Source organism: Equus caballus, chromosome 10, assembly GCF_041296265.1.
Source record: "Equus caballus isolate H_3958 breed thoroughbred chromosome 10, TB-T2T, whole genome shotgun sequence".
NCBI lineage: Eukaryota > Metazoa > Chordata > Mammalia > Perissodactyla > Equidae > Equus > Equus caballus.
In genome coordinates, this window is record NC_091693.1 from 28,136,752 (window position 1) to 28,152,041 (window position 15,290).

At 42.1% G+C, this 15,290-nt stretch overlaps 1 protein-coding gene across 2 annotated transcripts in view; it reads right to left on the reverse strand.

Moving 5' to 3' along the window:
- Window positions 1–6,318: 6,318 nt before the first annotated feature.
- ZNF606 (zinc finger protein 606) overlaps window positions 6,319–15,290 on the reverse strand; it is a 50,411-nt gene continuing 41,439 nt past the window's right edge. Inside the window, exons 6-7 of one of the 2 annotated variants that reach the window (XM_070225055.1) lie at window positions 10,183–10,312; window positions 6,319–6,471 (exon numbers count right to left, since the gene is read on the reverse strand). In XM_070225055.1, coding sequence (XP_070081156.1) covers window positions 10,200–10,312 — 113 coding nt within the window. In that variant the 3' untranslated portion in view covers window positions 6,319–6,471; window positions 10,183–10,199. Of the gene's footprint in view, window positions 6,472–7,372; window positions 7,552–10,182; window positions 10,313–15,290 lie in introns of those variants that run through there. The other variant, XM_070225054.1, reaches the window with a different exon arrangement.

The following is a 15,290-nucleotide window of genomic DNA, read 5'->3' on the forward strand; positions in this document are numbered from 1 at the left end:
TCAGAAAGCTAGACCCGAGTGGCTGTCTCCAGAAGTTTCTTTAAAGGAGATTAATTGAGTCATCTCAAAATGAGGAAATGGGATTGAAAAGTAGATGGCATAGAAGTCAGTTGTCCCTTGTACCTGTCCTTTGTCCATCCAGCAGTTCTCTCAATACACAGGCAGGTTTCGAGTCACCTCTACCAGTTATAGTAGGATAACAGACCAGAAGCTCTTTAGATGCTTAGAAAGCCCCTAGGATTAGGTATTGTTTCCACATGCACTGTATCCCAAAGGGCAGCTCTCCTTTCTGAATGTCTGGCACATGACAAGGCTGGGATCCTCCAGAAATACCCATGCAGTGGACTATAGCCAGTTTCTTGCTTTATTCTTACAACACCCCAATCCCCATTTTGGTCTTCCTCCCAAGTTGCTATGCCTGGGGATGATCCATGTAAGAAGTTGGCTGCCACTCTCTCTAAAACCTGCAATCTCACAACGCTTCCGATTAAACCCACCAGATGAGTTCATCTGCTGTGTCTCTTTGGACTTGGTTTTGGATTGTCAATCTCCTTTGGGCACTGCTGCCTTCAGACTTGACTTTGGACTGCAAAGCTCCCCACGGGCACTGTTCTCTTTGGAGTTAGTTTTGGGCTATCAGCTTCCCAATGGTCACTCGTGACTGACCCACCATTTTCCTAGGTCTGTGAATGCTTGGCTCTTCCTAGACTGGGATCATGACTTTGTTCTTACATTCCATGCACCCAGCCCCGCTGGATGAATGGTACCAACCCATCAGAATTCCACTTTGGGATAATGATGCTAACAGATGTGTGTAGAGAGAGTATCTTTTAACCCTATTCCCTCATTTTATAATCTTGTTTGAGTTAGAAATAGGTTTTAGTAAACAGTTACATTGGAGTTAAAGTGATTAATATAGAATTTTTGATATATTAGGTAGCTCATTTCAGAAAATAGACTGTTGAGAATCTTCTAGTGGTTTCCCAACCCTGCTGTGAATCTGTGTTAGTTTTCTATTTCTGCGTGGCTGACCACCACAAACAGCAGTAAATAAATACACCCATTTATTATCTCACATTTTCTGCAGGTCAGAAGCCTATGCACATGGCCTGACCGATTTCCCTGCTCGGGGTATTGATTCTGTGCTGAAATCAAGGTCTTGGCAGAGACTGTGGTTTCATCGGAAGCTTGGAGTTCTCTTCCAGCTCATTCAGGTGATTTGCAGAATTCTAACTGCAAAATTGCAGAATTCTATAGCACTGAGGTCCCTGTTTTCTTTCCGGCTGTCAGCTGGGGATTGCTCTCAGCTACTAGAGGCTGTCCTCAGTTTCCATCTGTGAGGCCCCCTCCATAGGCCCAGTAATTTTTAAAGGCCAGCCTGATTAGGTTAGGCCCACCCAGGATGATCTCCCTTTTAATTAACTCAGGGTGACTGTTTGGGGACTTTAATTACATCACTTTGTCTTTTCATATAACATAATCGCAGGAGTAAAATCCATCCTATTCAGCAGGTCCCACATACAAAAGAGGAGCGGAATTATATAGGGCATGTACCCAGAGGGGGGAAATCTTGAGGGCCATCTTAAAATTCTGCCTACCACAGCATCCAAAGCCTTTGAAGAACGTCCATAAGATACAAATTCACAGGCCCCAACCTAAAAGACCTAGCGGTTCAGTATCTCTGGGTTGAGTCCTGGGTATCTGTGTTGTTTTTGTGTTTTTTTTTATGTTTATCAATTTTTTTATTGAGGTTATGATATTTTACAACATTGTGAAATTTCAGTTGTACATTATTATTTGTCAGTCACCAAATAGGTGCGCCCCTTCACCCTTTGTGTCCACTCCCAGCCCCCTTTCCCTCTGGGACCACGTATCTGTTCTATGTGTCCATGTGTTTGCTTATCTTCTTACATATGAGTGAAATCATATGGTGTTTATCTTTCTCTATCTGGCTTATTTCACTTAAGAAATACCCTCAAGGTCCATCGATGTTCTTGCAAATAGGACAATTTTGTCCTTTTTATGGCTGAGTAGTATTCCATTGTATATATCTGGGTATTTGTGTTTTTAAATAATTTCTCTAGACTCTTCTGAGATCTAGGAAGCTTTGGAAACTGATATGGTCTGTCCCCCTTGTGTGACTGATAAGGAAATTATTTTAAGAATCTTTCTCCTGACGTATGACTTCTCCCATTTCATCCTTGAAAGTACTGCCCCTACTCCTGAGGAACAGTTCCCTGCATAGTAATTGCCTTGTTCTAAGATAAATTATGCAATTTCCTCCCCTCCAGTCCCTCCAACTGGGCCACAACTCCCCCCACCCACCCCCCCCGCGAGCTCACCCATCTCCGGAACCTGAGACCAATCTGGCCTCCACACAGGGAACCGGAAGGGCTTGCGTACCTACAACCAGTCCTCCTAGCCTTGCTACAATCCTGTTCTGCCCAGGAACCTAGTTATTTTGATGGAGCCTGTACCTTACTCCTTGTGCTAGAAACAGGATCTTTTGTCCCTGTTGCTGCTTTCACAAATTGCATTCTGCCTCCTTCCAAAAAGTTTCTTTAACTGGAGTCCTCCCTTTGAACCAACATTTTTGTGGCAGACTTAATCATCTACTCCATCCTTCCTAGACTTGCTTTCTTCCAAATTCCTTACCTGCCAGCTCTTTCAGCCCCCGAGGCCTGGCATCCATCTTCCTCATGCTGCTAAAACTGTCCTTACTTCTCCTTCTAGATCCCTACTCCAATGTCACACTTGGGGATAATTCTAATGAATGCCTGTATATGTTCAGTTGTTGTAAGACTAAAGAAGAATATTTTGCTGTTTAAATAGACCTGTTTAAACATCTGGGAAGCTCCAATAAGCTGTTGCTGTTATTTGCTGAACCATGACTGGAGGGCACCTGCTTCTTGAATCAAGTCTGTTCTGGAGCCAAAGCAGGTGTGAGAAAAACCGTGAAAGGCTTTGAAATTGAGGGGGTGTCTGACTGGCTCACCCACTCAGATGATCTTGGCTTTTGTTTGTCTGTCACTAGGCTCTTCTATACCTCCATGGAGATAAAAATTAATTTGAACATTGAGAATAATGTAAATACTGCCTGTCCATAGAAATGCAAATTGTGTCTGGCGGAACGCATTCATTTGATTATCACTCTGTGGATACTGACCAGTTGTGCATCCCTTTCTAAATTCATTTCAGCATCCCTCTGACAAGGACCCTCTCCCTGACCAAACTTTAGTCAGGTTCCTCTTCTAGATTAGGCCTCGTTGTCCTTGGCCTGCCAAGCCCAGTTACAGCAAGAATCCCCCATCCTTCACACCTGACCAAGCTCCTCTTAGTAATTTTCCATCCTCTCCCTCATCTTGACAAATTCCCAGCTGCCCCTGTTGGATTCACAGTTAAGTTCACTCTCTTTCCTCTCCTGCAACAATCTTGAATGAAGTCTTCCTTGTCATTTTAAATAAGCATCCAGTGCAATTTCTCCTTGAGAGCTCATCTCACTGTAAGTGTGTGGCACTCCAGTTTTTTTCTGAACTGACCATAATATCTTACTGATTCAGTTTCTGTGTTGTTTACACAATTCTGTGCTACAAGAATACATCGTAATACCTCCAGTCAGTTTTTATGTATCTAGAACATTTTAGTGACCAAAAAAACTAATAATCTCACAAAATGTAACATTGAGAGGGATTTTACTTAATTTATAGATATAGAATCTATAAATAAATATTAATTAGTTATACATATCACCAAATTAAGATAAGAATTCAGCTATGCACTTAGTGTTAATCTTAACACTTTCCACATTGGAAATTTTGTCAAACAATTTTGTGTTTGGGGTATTTTAGGGAAGTTCTAGACTCTTACTTCTTTATTAAAAATGAGCATCAAGGAGAAAAGACAAGAAGGACACCAATATATTAATGAAACAGTATAACACAGTTGCCACAGAAAATACAGGATGACCAGTTCAATTTAAATTTCAGATCAATAACAAATGATTTTTTTTAGTATTTTTTAGTGATGTTTGGGACATACTTATACTAAAAACAATTATTTGTTGCTTATCTGAAATTCAAATTGAACTAGCCATTCTGTATTTTTATTTGCTAAGTCTGGCAGTTATAAGGGTAAATAAAAATAAGATTAAATTTTCCCTGTTGCCCAAAGAGAAAGAGAGCTTTTCCTGCTTCCATTTTCTTAGAGCATTTCCTAAGAAAACTTGTGGTATTTGTAAATCCTTCCTCTGTCCTTTTGATATGTGTGCAAATCTTTTTAAAAAGCTGAATAAGCATCTTGCTAATGTCACAACCCAAGAATGTTTTTCTTAAGGTCCCAGTGCTATCTTCTTGAAATGTAAACCTCGAGGAAGCTGGCGCCCCCTCTTCCGCCCTGTCCCCACAGGAGTGAGCCTAGGCACCCAGAGCCAAGCTATAACTACTGCTTGTCAGGGAAGTTTTATTTTTCCTTCAGATAAACGCAACTAACTAACACAGATGGCCACTCCAATTAGCAGGATGAACTCTGAAAGATGTCTAACAAATAGTGCTGTCAAATACTCTTTTATGTGGACAAGTTATCATTTATCTTGAGAACTAATGGATTGTATCTGTTTCTCTACATAAACTGATGAAATTTCTTTCTGTTTTTCCAATCTCATTAGTGGATTGCTGGTGATGTTGCATTAAACTGGTTTAGTGCTTATTCAATAATAAAACTGTATTCTTTTTTTCTACATTTGTGGAGACGATTCTCTGTGATGACAGGAAATTTCACTTAGAATGTTTTCCCCAGCACAATTCTCGTGTAACATCAGAAGTATCATAGTACAAGCAAGAGGGAGAGCTTCCAACTCTGAAGGGTCAAACAGATATTCAGAAATCTGCTGAGAGTGGATTCTCACACTGAACATTTCAAAATTGGCACTGTGTGGGTTTTCTGAATCTGCTTCCTAGGACTGTCTGATTCAACGGAGAGTCAGAGGATGCGGGTCTAAACTGGAAACACTCAGAGAAGCAATAGGCTTAGGGAGTAGTCTGAGGAGGAAACTGGAAGAGGAGCAATCTCTACACTTTTACCAGCCCTACAGCTTCCAATCTTGGCTGAATCGGAAGGATAGAATCTAGGTAACATGCACACACATGTGCACACACACGCTCACACACACACAGCTGTGACACGTATTTGTTACTCTATGAGACGTTGTGTTCTTCTCCATGGTATAAATATCGTGGTCCAATGAAACTCACACATGCAAATATTCACAATCCAGAAAGAATCCACGATCTAATGAAGACAGCCAGGAGACAACGACCATTTAGAACCAAGGAAGGCATACTTGACAAAGCCTTCAAAATCTAAACAGGATTTAACCGGCCAACGAGACTGAAGCCCTCCCAGGCAGAGAGCCCATTCCATGCACAGTCTGAGGCGCCTGGACTACCCTGACATCGTCAGGAAACTGATGTTGTACTCCCTGAGGTGCCTCAGCATTTTCCTGGACAACCAGAGGTGCACACCTGGGAAGAACGCCCTCAGGGCTACCCTCATCTCTTCTGGTGGTTCTGCTCTGTATACCTGCCCGGGTCACCGCTCTGGAAATCAATAAAGGAAGCTTAGCCAAACCAGAGTCTGGAAGGCGTGTGGGGAGAGCTCAGGTGGAATCGCACATGTCAGTTACCCCAAACTGGAAGAGACCTGGCTTCGTCTCCACAGGAAGGACAGCTACTTTACCACTGAAGGAAGAGTTTTGTTCCCGCCCCGCCAGCAACAGCCCAGCCCATGAGAAACGCCGCAGCTCAGCTGATGGGAAGCGCCACAGCTCAGCCAGTGAGAAACGCCACAGCCCAGCCAATGAGCAGCCATAGCCACCCTGAACTGTCACTTTTCCCCAACGGGCTTTCCTTTAGCACAGCCCCTCCCTCTCCCCTCCTTTGTTTTCTTTATTTGCCTGTGGTTCACCACAGCATGTACATCCTGGATTACAATTCTTTTGGCTATTCTGGAATAAACTCATTTTGAGATAAAATAACAGGCAAATTTGCTTTTTAAGTTGACACCACTCTCATCCCCTCAGAGGATTCTTTTCCTTTTCACCTGCATTTCTGCCAAGTGGGGAGTAACTCCATCCTTGACACCTACCAGGGAAACTGGTATTATAATTTTTCTTTCTCTCTTGGGCTCTGTTCTCTCCAGCACTGTTGTCACATTGGTTGTTTTCCGAGGTATGCAGGGTCTACATCTACTAGACATATCCCGCAGAGCTATCATTACAAATGTCACTCCCTCTCCTAAGCGAGGGTAGAGAACAGGACTTACATGGGTTCCCTTGGACTCTCGCTCTCAGGAATTTGAATTCGAGAAGAGAGATAACTTGCAGAGTCGTCCTTCTCTCTTCCTGCAGCCAGGTCCCTCATGTGCCTTAGGGTTTGCCCATTTCCAAACCTCCGCCTGTCATCCTTCTCGTGACTTCTGCAAGCATTTTAGTATCCTACTATTAAATTTTACTTTGCTAAAATTATAAAGAATTATTTTTCTGTTATCTGCAACCAAAGGAAAGACGTACAGGAATAGAGGAGCATTTCCTGAGTGGGACAATGTCTTTTGCTTCAGGAGGGTTAGTTCACTAGCAAGATTTTAGGCTCATAGTGGGTAACTTTTTCTTCTTCCTATAAGTAAATAATACACTTTCCATCAATCACAGAAAATTGCCTCAGCAGCAGTCTTTTTTTTCTCTGGCAGGCAGATCTGGCCCATGTGGGAACATCTGAAATCAGATGCCTTCCTGCCCCGTAACTGATTGATCATCACTGTGACAAAACTTTACTAAAAAAAACCCCAGGCAGCCTCTTTATTTGTTTTCAAACTCTCTCTCCTTTATGCCTGTCTTTCTACAGTGGATGCCAATATGCTTTATATCACCAAGCTCCAAATCTGACCCAGCATTTACTTATTACTGAGGGGACAAAATCATACCCCCCCCCCCCATTTCACCAAGATATATCTAGTAGAATTATTTATACTACCCATCGGCACTCTCTCAAGCCCATTTCTCTTGTAAACCACTGCCTACTTTCTATTTATGTAGTGGGACTGTACAAGGATTCTGAGACAGTTACTTGGAGTAAGGGGGCCTGTGTGATCAAGACTATGCTATGTATTTATCGTGTAACAATATTAGTATCAACTTTATGAGGAGGGTGGGAACAGCCTAGCATTTTTCTTAATGGATGAAATACATCTATACAAAACATTCAGCCATATTTATGGTCCATATATTGACAGTCATTAATTGATGTTTGTTGATTTAGCTTTTTGAAAGTGGAGGTGGTAGAGTTATGTATTCAGGTATGGTAAATAACGGAGGCCATTCTTTTTTTTTTTTAAGATTTTACTTTTTTCCTTTTTCTCCCCAAAGCCCCCCGGTACATAGTTGTATATTCTTCGTTGTGGGTCCTTCTAGTTGTGGCATGTGGGACGCTGCCTCAGCGTGGTTTGATGAGCAGTGCCATGTCTGCGCCCAGGATTCAAACCAACGAAACACTGGGCCACCTGCAGCAGAGCGCGCGAACTTAACCACTCGGCCACGGGGGCAGCCCCAACCGAGGCCATTCTGATGTCACATTCTCCTTCCCTCTGGGATCCCAACTGCATCCTTCATCAAACCACCCCTGAAAAATCTGAGCCCACATATGTCTTCCTTTCAATGTCTTCTCCCTCTTCTTCTTAAAGTGTAATAGACTCAAATTTCCAACATAGACACTCACTTCCTCCTTAGAATGTGCCTTCCTCTCCTTTGCTTCAACCTCCAACATTTGCATGGAAGAGGTCCACACTGATTTTCTCCATTTTCCTACACCTTTCTACCACCTAAAGTCTAAAGAAAACTTATTGACTCACTGCTTGGATTTCTGAACTACGACATCTAGTGTTCTGTTTAGCCCACATATTAGCTTCTCCTGAGCAACTGAGAGCTGTAGTGTCACCTGCCCCTAGGCAGCATGAGAGCTAGAATGGCAGGTGCTAGACAAGCTGGTGTACCTGGGAGAAGAGAATAAGACATTCATGCAACACAGAAGCTCCACCAAGTAAAAACTTAAGAACTTCCTGTTCATCCTTTGCAAAGCATGCAGAAGTGGAGTTTTGGTGGCAAGAGAATCCAAGTTCACATTTCCTCAAGATGGAACTACAGATGCTATTGTTACCAAACCTGAAGTGAGTTCGCTCACCCATTGTGCAGCAAGCCAATCTCTGACACCGGGTGTGGTGGAAGAAAGTAGGAATTTTATTTTTGCCCAAAGCTGAGCAAGAAGAGAGGGCAGTTAACGCTGAAATCCCAAACTCCCCAAAAAGCTAAAAGGAAGGGTTTTTATTTGGGGTTTTAGGTAGGGGAGGGGAGCATATGGCCTTGCTGGTCGGAGCTTTCCCACCAGCCTGTCTTTGGCCTTGAGACACCTGCAGAGAGGAGGAAGCCTGTGACCTTGCTGGTCAGCAGCTTTCCCACCAGTCTGTATCTCTTTGTGGGGAAGAGATAATCCAGGTGGTTGTCCTTGATGGTGTCTGTCTCCATGGAGTATAGTGGATTCTGGAGCCAGGAAGCCAGAGAGTAAGCAGGGAATGAGTGTTTTAGTTTTAACCCCATATATGCTGGGTTTAGTGTGGGGAAACTGATATCAGGGTCGGTATCAGTATAACCCACAGCAATGGATAATCATGCTTATTCCTTGTGCTATAGGTGTGCGTGTGGGCAGAATGGAATAATGAATCAGACTAGGATGTTCTCTTTAACTTTATACTCAAATGTGAAAATTATCATTTTTCTAACACCCAATAAAATTAAAGGACTAATAGAAAATCCTTTGAAAAATAAAATTATTACACATAGCAACATTTAACTAATGGAGCAAAATAAGAGAAAGAAGAAAGAGTGAGCACCAGAAATCAGCTGAAACCAAACTCTCTAAATGAAGGCAGAGGGCAAAAGGGACGGTCAATGGACTCTTTGTGAGAGCTAAGTTTGTGTGAAGTGTGGGGACAGCACAGGAGCCTCAGAAACCAATCCTGGTCCAGATGTCGTTCACGCCTGCCTTGTAAGAACTGGACTCACTGGAGAAGGAATTTAGCACAGTGGTTTTATGGAGAAACATTTAGGGTCTCAATTAAGTAAAGTAAATCTCAGAGACTGGGGAATAAAAATGCCCACAAGCAGCATGTCTGGTCTCCGGATTAGTTGCTGGACAGGTGGGTGAATGATCTCCCATAAAATCAAATTATGAACTGATGGACCTTAGACCAGAGAGCCACATTAATAAGAGAATTAGGGGCCAGCCCCGTGGCCGAGTGGTTAAGTTCGCACGCTCTGCTTCAGTGGCCCAGGGTTTCCCCAGTTCGGATCCTGGGCATGAACATGGCACGGCTCATCAGGCCACGCTGAGGTGGCATCCCACATGCCACAACTAGAAGGACCCACAACTAAAATGTACAACTATGTAGTGGGGGGCTTTGGGGAGAAAAAAGAAAAAATCTTTTAAAAAATAATAATAAGAGAATTAGGATTTTCAAGCACTTTAAAACTATTTCGTATCAGTGTAAGTTTTACATCTCAAGACTGACAATGGGTCTGTCGAATCCTGCCCACTAAAACCCACCACAATCTTGCAGCACGTTTCTCTAAACTGAGTCTTTCACTTCTCTATACAGGGGGAGTGGGAGGCGGTAAGGGGAGTTTTAACCTCTCTCACTGATTGCAGAAGATTCTGGAGGCATAATATCACAGTCTCAATTAATATGACCTGCTCCCAGAGTCCAGAAAAATCGAAAGCATATGCCAGCAATTGCCACTTCAACACCGAGAGGGCTACAGAGAGGATGACAAATACATCTGATTGCCTTCCTCACGGGCGAGGAGGGATTCTGTTAAGGGAAGGGTGTGGGCTCAGTACTTTATCGGGGAGTAAGGGAAGGTATTTCAGACAGAGCTGTGACACAAGTGGAGTCAAGACGTCAGGCAGGTAAGTGTGGTGACGCCTCAGAAAACATTTCTCCTTCTCCTATCTACCCGCATTTGTGTTCCAGCCCTAGCAAGCAGAATTGTTTTTCCACATAATACGTCTTCCTGGAGTTTATGATTTATATTTTTCCCATCTAAGAATCTTAATTTAATCTGAAAGAAGAGCTGGTTACCTGATGGGTGTTTGCTGTCAGGACCACGAGTTGAGAGGCGGCGGTCGTGCAGGCGTGGAGAGTGGGCATCTCAGCCTGAGATAAAGGTTTGGTTCCACGATCTCACCTCCCTGCTGGGGAGTGACTTCACCTGTGGGTGCAGGGACAGTGTCTGCAAGGCGACCGGAGATGACCTCTGGAAAATAGCTGTGAAATGTCTAATTATTGAAAGTTAGTAAAAGTGAATAACAAAGTTATCCAACAGGAGTGGCAGAAATAGCTGGGGAGAACTTACCTGTGACACAAACAGGAAAAGAAGAGCTCAGGGCAGGTGAGCCAAGGGACTGAAATCTAATCAGGGAGAAGGAAGCTGAGCACACGGCTCTGAGGGACTTGGGGTATAGTGAGAGATCTGTCCGTCCAAAATAGGCTCTTTTTTATTTCTTCAAACGTGAATAATAACAAATTTGAAGCTAGAGGTAGATTGGAGATTTAGAAAGAGCTTCCATCATGGGGCAAATCAGCTGGGGAGCTGTGATGTGAAGTGTGTTCACTGCTTCTATTTATTGAACATTTGCTGCGAGCCAGCAGGCTTTCCTGGCTTACGTGACATCGCAGGGAAAGAACACACCAGGAACTCCACTTTCAGTGCCTCACACTCGGGTAGGGAGATAGACAACAAACAATAACGATGAGTAAGTTAATTATATTAAACTATAAGGTGATAAGTACTATGGGGAATACAAAATTATAAAACATAAGATAAATTCTAGGCTATCAGTGATACGGGATTCTCAGGGTAGGGATATGCATTAGTCAGGATTCTCCAGAGAAACAGAACCAAGAGGATAGCTATATCTAGATATAGACAAAGACATTGATATAGATACACAGGAAAAAATTGACTTCAAGAAACTGGCTCATACAATTATGAGGTAGGCAAGTTCTGTTGGAATCCGTGGGGCATGCTGGCAAGCTCTGGGGAAGAATCCTCTTCCAAGCTCACTCTTGCTGCCGGCAGAATTCGGCTCCTTGTGGTTGTAGGACTGAGGTCCCCCCTCCTTGCTGGCTGTCAGCCAGGGTTGCTCTCACCTCCTAGAGGCTGCCTTCGTTGCTTGCCTTGTGGCCCCTTCCTCTTCAACCAGCAATGGCACATCAAATCCTTCTCCATCAGCTGGAGAAAACTCTCTGAGTCTTTAAAGGGCTCAGGTGACTAGGTCATGCTGACCAGGATTATCTCCCTATTTTAAAGCATACTGATCTGGTACTTTAATCATATCTGAGAATCTCTTATAGCAGTACCTGGGTTAGTTTTTGTGTGAATAACTGAGAGTAGGTAATGTGTATATCAGGGACCAGGACTCTGAGAACTCTGCTTACCACAAGGGCTATTCCCCTTGCTCCACAAAGATCACATCCAAATCAGGAAGTGAGAATCCTGTTTATGAAAACAGAACAAGGGGCATGGCTATGCTGTGGCTTTCTTCACTTTCAAATCAGTCTTGTGCTGATCTGAGAAAGGACATTATAAAAGGAACTAGAAAAATATTCCTCCAGATACTGTCCCTGTCTACCTCTTTCAAAATGGTTAGGAAACATTTTAAATGTGCAGATCCTTGGGTCCTGCTTCCAACTGCTACTGGTTCAAAAGTACAGGGGTGGGGCCTCCAATTTGGAATGCTTACTGTGTTGGCCATGAAATTTACGTCATACTCAGGCTAAAGAGACATTGTTACTCTAGAGTGAGGTATAAATACCATCTGAAGACGGGAAGGTGAAGGTCACACGGCGTTGTCAAGATGGTTGTTTCAAAATCCACAAACCAAATTTGAGAACAGAATGCTGGTAATCAGTCAGGAAATGAAAATGTTCCCAAGAGATCCATAATGCAGGGGGCTAAGACAGATTCTGAATTCTGGAGAGAGTTTGTCCCAGCCCCAATGAACAGATTCCTCCATTCTCCGACATCACATCCCTAACAAATCTTTTGGAGCAGAGACCAGGCGTTGCTACTCCTCCTGAGAGAATTCTATGGCCACATGCTTGAATGTAATCCCCTCATGAAGTGGTAAAAACATCCCACCAAATGGCCATGAGGAGAGTCCTTTGTTTGGGTGCAGGCTGAGGGACAGAGAGGTGTGTGCAGGCTGGTGATGGTAGTGATCGGGTTCTGACCGATTCAAGCAAAGTCATTTCTGAGCAGGTATTGTGTTCCTAATTTTGACCTTTACTCTGATGGAAAAAGAACATGAGAGACAATCAACCACTGGAAATTTTGAGTCTTGTGTGTGAGACATTGGTTGTACAAATAAAAAATTAACAGAGAACTGTATATAATCAAATGCTAAACATTATGCCAAACAGTGCTGAAAAATTTCTCAGACAGGAGTGATCCAAGGAGACTAGGACACTGAGGAATGAGATGGCAAAGCATTTACATGAGCTTGAAAGAACTGGAAAGACCTTAATGTGGAAGAGGAGGAGGATAATGATAGAGTCAACAAAATTTATTGAGCGTCTACTCTATGGCAGACTCTATATGTTTTTAAAGCATTAATTCATATAACTTACAAACTAAGAGGTAAATAATATCTTTTTTTCCTTTTTAGAGATGAGCAAAGGTCAAAGATGATTTAAGTACCCTGACTAAGGTCTAACACAGGCGGGCTGGCTCCAAAAATGCATTTGGCAATTTAGATGAGACAGATTTCATGAAGAACACAACTCACGGAACTGACACAAGAAGATAGACAGCATCTGAATAGTCCCAGTTCTAGTAAAGAAAATTGAACCTGCAATTAAAAACCTTATAAATAGAACAATGTTCTTTCTTTGGGTTTGTTAAGGAAGGAAAACTGGCATGATTTTACAACTTTACAAATGCGAGATTTTCACAACCTTTAGGGGAGCGATCTCTATTCAAAGCCTTAAAGATATGTGAACACTGACAATTTCACTTTCAGGAATTTTTTCTAAGGAAATAGTTAAAGATGTGCACAAAGATTTATTTAAAGGTGTGGCCATTCAAAAACTGTTATAATATGGGCTGGCCCTGTGGAGCAGCGGTTAAGTTCGCACGTTCTGCTTTGGCGGCCTGGGGTTCACTGGTTCGGATCCCAGGTGCGGACATGGCACTGCTTGGCAAGCCATGCTGTCATAGGCGTCCCACATATAAAGCAGAGGAAGATGGGCACAGATGTTAGCTCAGGGCCAGTCTTCCTCAGAAAAAAGAGGAGGATTGGCAGCAGTTATCTCAGGGCTAATCTTCCTCAAAAACAAACAAACAAAAACTGTTATAATGACAAAAATCTGGAAAGAAAATAAAATGTGAAAAACAAGGTTTGCATAAATTGTTGTAAATCTATAAAATAGAATTTCACTTAACTTTTACAATGATAAATTTTTGTAGCTAAATATTTGACATGAAGATATATATTAATGTTGTAATATTAAGTTACAAAGTACTTCTTATCTAATTTGGATAAAAAATGTTACTAAATATGTCATCTCTGTGGACATACTACATATGTATAATAAATAGAGAAAATGCCTTGCCGTAGCTTTAGTAATTCTCAATGGTAGGATTACGAGGGTTCCTTTATTTATTTGGTTATCTGTATTTTTCAGTTTTTCTAAAATGAATATGGAATTTGATTATGACAAATACAAGGGAATTTATTTTTAATTAAAACCAAACCCATAAATAGAAAACACTACACCTCCACCAGAAAGGCAAAAAAATGAAAGGACTGACAGTACCAAGTGTTGACAAGAACACAGAGCAACTGGAATCCTGTGACATTACTGTGGAAGTATACATTGGTAAAAACCACATCAGAAAACTGTTTAAAGGTAATGTTCATAGACCCATGACCCAGAAATTCCCCTCCTGGGAATATAATGAATAGAAATGAGTGCATATGACCCCCGAAAGACATGTGCAAGAATGTTTACATTAGCACAAGGCAAAATAACCCTAAACTAGCAGCAACTCCCAAATATACCAACAGTAGAATGGAAAAGAAATTGTGTTCCATTCAAACAATGGAATATTATGCAGCAATAATAAAAAAACTACTACTGCTACACACAACAACACAGATGAATCACAAAGATATAATGTTTAGCAAAAGAGGCTAGATACAGAAGGATATATGCTGTATGACTTCATGTATTTGAAGTTCTAGAACAGCAAAACGACCTTATGATGATAAGAGTCAGAAAATTGGCTGCCGGCAGGGTTTTGACTAGGAGGGGGCAAAAGTGGGCCTTCTGGGTGATAGAAATGTGCTATATATTGATCTGGGTGACGGATGCATAAAAAATTCACGAGACTGATACACCCTACTTTATGCAAGTTATACCTCAAGAAAAAAGTGAAGGTCTTATACCCTTACACGTAAGGGTCTTGTATTGTATTTGCGTTGTACAAACAATTCAGAAAATGGGAAAGGGATTTGAATACATCTTTAAAGATATAAAGTTGGCCAATAAGCACATGAAAGATGCTCAACATCATTTACCATCAGGGAAAGGTTAATCAAAACCATAATGAGATACCACTTCACATCCACTAGGATGGCTATAATCAAAAGACAGATAATAGCACATGTTGGCAAGGATATGGAGAAGTTGGAATGCTGATACATTGCTAACGGGAATGTAAAGTGGTGAAGTGACTTTGGTAAATGGTTTGGCAGTTCCTCCAAAAGTTAAACAGAGTTACCATATGACCCAGCAATTCCACTGCTGGGTGTATATCCAAGAGAATCGAAAACATATGTTTAGGGGCCCGCCCTGTGGCCAAGTGGTTAAGTTCGTGTGCTCTGCTTTGGTGGCCCAGAGTTTCGCCGGTTCGGATCCTAGGCGCAGACATGATACCGCTCATCAGGCCATGCTGAGGTGGTATCCCACATGCCACAACTAGAAGGACCCACAACTACAATATACAACTATGTACTGGGGAGATTTGGGGAGAAAAAGCAGAAGAAAAAAAAAAGAAAACATATGTTCACACAAAAATGTGTACACAAATGTTTACATTGTAAATTTTAAAACTTCATATTTTCCTGCTGCTTCAATATGCCCACAAACAGGCTGTGAGCATCTTGCCCAGGTGACCAGTTGAC